The 5,065-nt window shown below is 36.4% G+C and overlaps 1 protein-coding gene across 1 annotated transcript; it reads left to right on the top strand.

Moving 5' to 3' along the window:
• The first annotated feature begins 2,081 nt into the window (after positions 1-2,081).
• On the top strand, positions 2,082-2,879 carry LOC107060897 (uncharacterized). The gene is made up of 2 exons (XM_015309428.1): positions 2,082-2,374; positions 2,435-2,879. Exons 1-2 carry the CDS (start codon positions 2,082-2,084, stop codon positions 2,877-2,879), a joined length of 738 nt encoding a protein of 245 aa, XP_015164914.1.
• Positions 2,880-5,065: the final 2,186 nt, after the last annotated feature.

The raw sequence follows: 5,065 nt of genomic DNA, 5'->3' as shown, positions 1-5,065 counted from the left end.
AAATTAGAAATATCTTTTAAAAATAATTTTTAATATTTTTTTGGGAGGGGGTGGGGGTAGGGGTAGGGGTGAGGGTGAGGGTGGGTAAAAAAATTGAATTTAAAAACAAGTTTTAAATTATTATTTTTTGGGGGAGGCTGGTTTGAGAGTAGAGACAAAATAAATTGATTTTTTCAACAAAAAGTAATTGTAATTTGGGAGGGGGTGAGGGTGAGGGTGGGTAAAAAAATTGAATTTAAAAACAAGTTTTAAATTATTTTTTTTGGGGGGGTTGATTGGGGGGCTGATTTGAGGGTAGGGACAAAATAAATTGATTTTTTCAACAAAAAGTAATTGTAATTTGGGAGGGGGTGAGGGTGAGGGTGGGTAAAAAAATTGAATTTAAAAACAAGTTTTAAATTATTTTTTTTGGGGGGGTTGATTGGGGGGCTGATTTGAGGGTAGGGACAAAATAAATTGATTTTTTCAACAAAAAAGTAATTGTAGTTTGAAGTTGGAATAGAGTTTTGGAAAATGTTTTCCTTAAGTTTTGAAGGGAAGTCATTTTCCTTAAATTTGAGGAAAATGAGTTGATTTGGAAAACATTTTCCAAAACATTTAACCCAACCAAACATGAGAAAATTGGAAAATGTTTTCCTTCCTACCAAACACACCCATAGTATTTGCGAATTCGTTACTTCTTGAGGTGGATATTCGCATCAAGTTTTTTTAGAAGACTATTCAAACGTTTTAAATTTTATTTTATTTTTTAGTGTATAAATAATAGGTGAAAGAAAAAGAAGTGTTGAAGAAAAATTTAATTAAAAAAAAACACAATAATATACTTTCTTTAAACTTGTTCAAGTTACATTCTAAAAAAATATTTTATTGAGTGTTATTTGAATCTACTTTATCAAGACACATTATTTAAGTGACTAGCTATTCTCTTTTGTGAGGAACCCACACATATTACCGTAAAAATATACATCATAAGCAATTTTTAAATCTTATATAAGCATTTCTTTGAGAGTTGAATAATATATGATTTATTTTCATTGTCAAACAACAAGGGAGTGAAGACTCTATAAGATAAATTTTTAGTGCAACAATATATCCACAAGTACAAGATTGTAGTACGATACATTGATATTTCATTAAAGCTTGTATAAACCATTGAACCTTTTACACAAATAATTTTAGTCAGAGTATTAATTTTAGACCAATTAAAAATTTATCACACTTAAAGTTCAGAGATTCGCAATAGCAAAATCATCTACAACAATAAGTGTTAGTCTGGTCTTCTCGTCCATTTTTCAATATAAATCACTTTAGATGTAATGCTAAAACTCAAAAGTAAGTTATATGTACGTAATTATTCACTACATTATTTAATATAGTATTTGTCTTTTGAGCTGAGGATCTATCTGAAATATATATTTTGTACTTTACAAAGATAAATACAAAATATGCATACAATTTACCCTTTTTAGTCTTCATTATGAAATTACATTGATTGTGTTTAATTGTTGTTATTGTTCAATGCATCGCTTGATTAACTACATCAAATAATATCCACATTAAATTATGTCTAAATCTGTTGGAGTTAGTGGATCCTGATATTATTTCTCCATACTTGTATTGGGCCTGACCCGATATTTATGATGTATTTTCAATAATAGGTAGTTGGGCCTCACACAACTGTATATATAGGCATGGGCCAGATATTTTGTAACAACATTTCATTTCTTCTCAGTCTGATAATAAAATTGTTTCTTATTTCTCTCTCCAGAAAGCTCCATTGTAATGGAGTCGGTTCATTATTTCCGCCTCGAATCTTAATTGTTTACATGGTATCAGAGCATAGATCCTTCTAGTTCTAGCTTCCTACTCTCGATCGATTCTACCCTCGTCGTTTTTCGTTTGGATTTTACAAGTCTCAGAATCGAATCAAGGATTTTCTAGGGTTCCAACTAGTTCGTGTTTGGAATCTCTCTGTGCAAAGGTTGTTCTCTTTCTGGTAGTGAAAGAGTCTGGGATTCACGTTCTACTCTCCTTCGTTTGGTTATTCATATCATTTTTTTGGTGTTCGTGATTATCTTTCGATGACTGGAACTGCGACATCAACGATTTCTTCGTCTACTGGTAGTGTTTCTTCTTTGCCATCCAGAACTGAGTTTCACAAAGATGATTATACACATCATTATCATCCTCTTTATGTCCATCCTTCTGATATCTTAGGAGGTTCTTTAGTGTCTGTCCCCTTTGATGGAACTTGTTATGCTAGTTGGAGACGCACTATCCTTGTCACCCTATCCGTCCGCAACAAACTCGAGTTTATCGATGGAACCTCCTTGCGCCCCTCCTCTGACTCACCATTAGCTAGACAATGGCAGAGGTGCAATGATTTTGTCCATTCATGGCTTCTTCATTCTTAATCTAAAGAGATTGGGCGTAGTGTTGAGTATTCTGAACTTGCTAATGACGTCTGGAGTGAACTTCAGGAACGATATGGTAAAGCTGATGGTGCTAGAATTTTTGAGTTGCGAAAGGAACTAGCTCATATTTCTCAAGGATCTCTTGACATTCCATCATATTTCAACAAAATTAAGCAACTCTGGGATGAGATTGCCTCCATTTCTGTCAGACGAGCTATGATTTGTAATTGTGGTGCCAAAGGACTTTATCAGGAAGATGAAGATGAGCAGAAGCTCTATCAGTTCCTCATGGGGCTGAATGACACTTATGTTCAGGTTAGGAGTCACATCCTTCTGTTGAAACCCACTCCTTCGGTTGGAGTTGCATATGGGTTGCTTCTTAATAATGAAAAACAGAGAATAGTGTCTGCTCCTTCTCACTTTCCTTCCAGCTCTACGTCCTTCAATGTTGGAGTTACGAAATAACCGTCATTTTCCTCCCGGGTAAATTTTGAATCTACTATGTCCTCTATTCTCTGCAAATATTGCAAGAAACCAGGGCATATAATTGACAAGTGTTACAAGTTACATGGTTTTCCACCTGGTTTTAAGTTCACAAAAAATCTAGGATCCCGAAAGACTGCAGCTCATGTTGAAGTTGAGCCTCTTTCGGCCTCCCATTTGTCTTCAGAAGCTACTGATGGTGGTCTTTATGGGTTAACCTCTGATCAACATTCTCAATTGTTGTTGCTGCTGAAACAGACTCACATTTCTCCTACTACATCCAGTCCTTCATGTCTTATGGCGTCTACCAATTTTGCTGGTAAGCTGATATCTGAAAGTGTTATGTACAAATCATGCATGCTCTCTCAGGTAGATAGTTTCCTCTGGATCATAAACTCCGGAGCTTCCGATCATATAACTTCCCACAAGGACTTACTTTTCAACCTTCAAACATTACCTATCCCTGTACTTGTTTCCCTTCCTAATGGTTATAAAGTTAAGGTCACCAATACAGGTTCCTTGACTCTGTTTCCTCACATTACTTTGCATAATGTGCTTTACATCCCTTCCTTTCAGTATAATCTTATCTCTGTTCACAAGCTTGTTAATCAGTTAGATGGAGTTGTTTACTTTACCAAAACTTTGTGTGTTTTACAGGCCCCTTCTTAGAAGATGCCTCTGGTTCTTGGTAAGGTAGATAATGGCCTCTACAAGCTGTTGCTTCCTCCCACAACTTCTTCTAAGCATACTTCTCTCACCGAAACTTGTCAATTTTCAAATGCTTGTACTTCTTCTGTTGTTTGTTCCTCTATTCCCTGTAGTTCTACTGTTGATTCTGATGTATCTGTTTCTCTTGGCACTTCTGCCAATGTAACTGATGTTGTTTCTGACAAGTTGAATAAAGTCAATAAAATGGATATTGTTTGGCATTATAGACTTGGTCATTTTTTTTTCTCGTATGAAAGATATTTCAGCACTTCAACATATTTTATCTCCTAAACAATCATTTCCTTGCCCTGTTTGTCCCTTAGCTAGACAAACTAGGCTTATTTTCCCTGACAACTCTATTCAATCCACTTCCCCTTTCCAGTTGATCCACTTGGATACTTGGGGACCCTATCATTCTCCTACTCATAATGGCTCTAGATATTTTTTGACGATTGTCGATAACTTTTCTAGAGCCACCTGGACACATTTAATGGGTGCTAAGAGCAGTGTTTTTGATCTTTTGAAAGCTTTTATCAACATGGTTGAAACCCAATTTAGCTCCAAGGTCCTCACTATCAGGAGTGATAATGCTTTTGAGTTGGGTTCCAGCTATGCTGGTATTGATTTTTTTCCCACAAGGGTATTATTTATCAAACCACATGCCCTCACACTCCACAACAAAATGGAGTTGTGGAGAGAAAACATCGACATTTGCTTGAAACTGCCAGGGCTTTTCTTTTCCAGTCTTCTCTTCCCATTCACTTTTGGGGGATTGTATGCTCACTGCTACGTACCTTATTAACAGATTCCCTTCTTCTTTATTACATAAGAAAAGCCTATATGAGCTCCTCTACTCTAAACCCCCCACCTACTCTCATCTTCGCGCTTTTGGGTGCTTCTGTTACTCAACTATCTCTAAGTCTAATCGAGACAAGTTTCAACCTAGAGCTTCCCCTTGCATTTTCTTAGGATATCCATTTGGAAAGAAAGGGTATAGACTATATAATCTCTCTTCCAAAACTTCTTTTGTTTCTAGGGATGTTGTATTCCATGAACGTATCTTCCCCTTTTCTACTTCCAGCACTGTTCCTTCTTCTCCATCCCCTTTTCCTTCCTCCTCTTATTTTGATGACCTTACTATTGTTGATCATCCTCCACCTGCTAACCCTATTGTTTCTTCCTTTCCTTCTTCTCCCTTGTCTTCCCCTTGTCCTTCACCCTATTTCTCCTTTACTAGTGATTTACTTTCTGATCATCATGATCCCCTACTGCCTCCTTCGAGAAAATCTTTTCGACCTCATTTTTTGCCCAAATATCTCAGTGACTATTCCCTTTCTCCTTATCTCTTTCATACGTCTGCGCACGTTTTTAGTTCCCTTAATTCTGGAGAGCATCCTGTTGTTGAACCTAATTCTTATTCTCAGGCTGCTCTTGTGCCTGAGTGGCAGCATGCCATGCAG

This window comes from Solanum tuberosum, unplaced genomic scaffold, assembly GCF_000226075.1.
Source record: "Solanum tuberosum cultivar DM 1-3 516 R44 unplaced genomic scaffold, SolTub_3.0 scf00101, whole genome shotgun sequence".
Classification (NCBI taxonomy): Eukaryota; Viridiplantae; Streptophyta; class Magnoliopsida; order Solanales; family Solanaceae; genus Solanum; species Solanum tuberosum.
This window is presented reverse-complemented; position numbering and strand designations above follow the sequence as displayed.

Excerpts from the sequence above, each read along its gene's own strand:
- LOC107060897 (XM_015309428.1), top strand. The coding sequence starts at position 2,082 with ATGACTGGAACTGCGACATCAACGATTTCTTCGTCTACTGGTAGTGTT. Across the intron at positions 2,375-2,434 it reads TTAGCTAGACAATGGCAGAG|TGTTGAGTATTCTGAACTTG; the intron begins GTGCAATGATTT and ends GATTGGGCGTAG.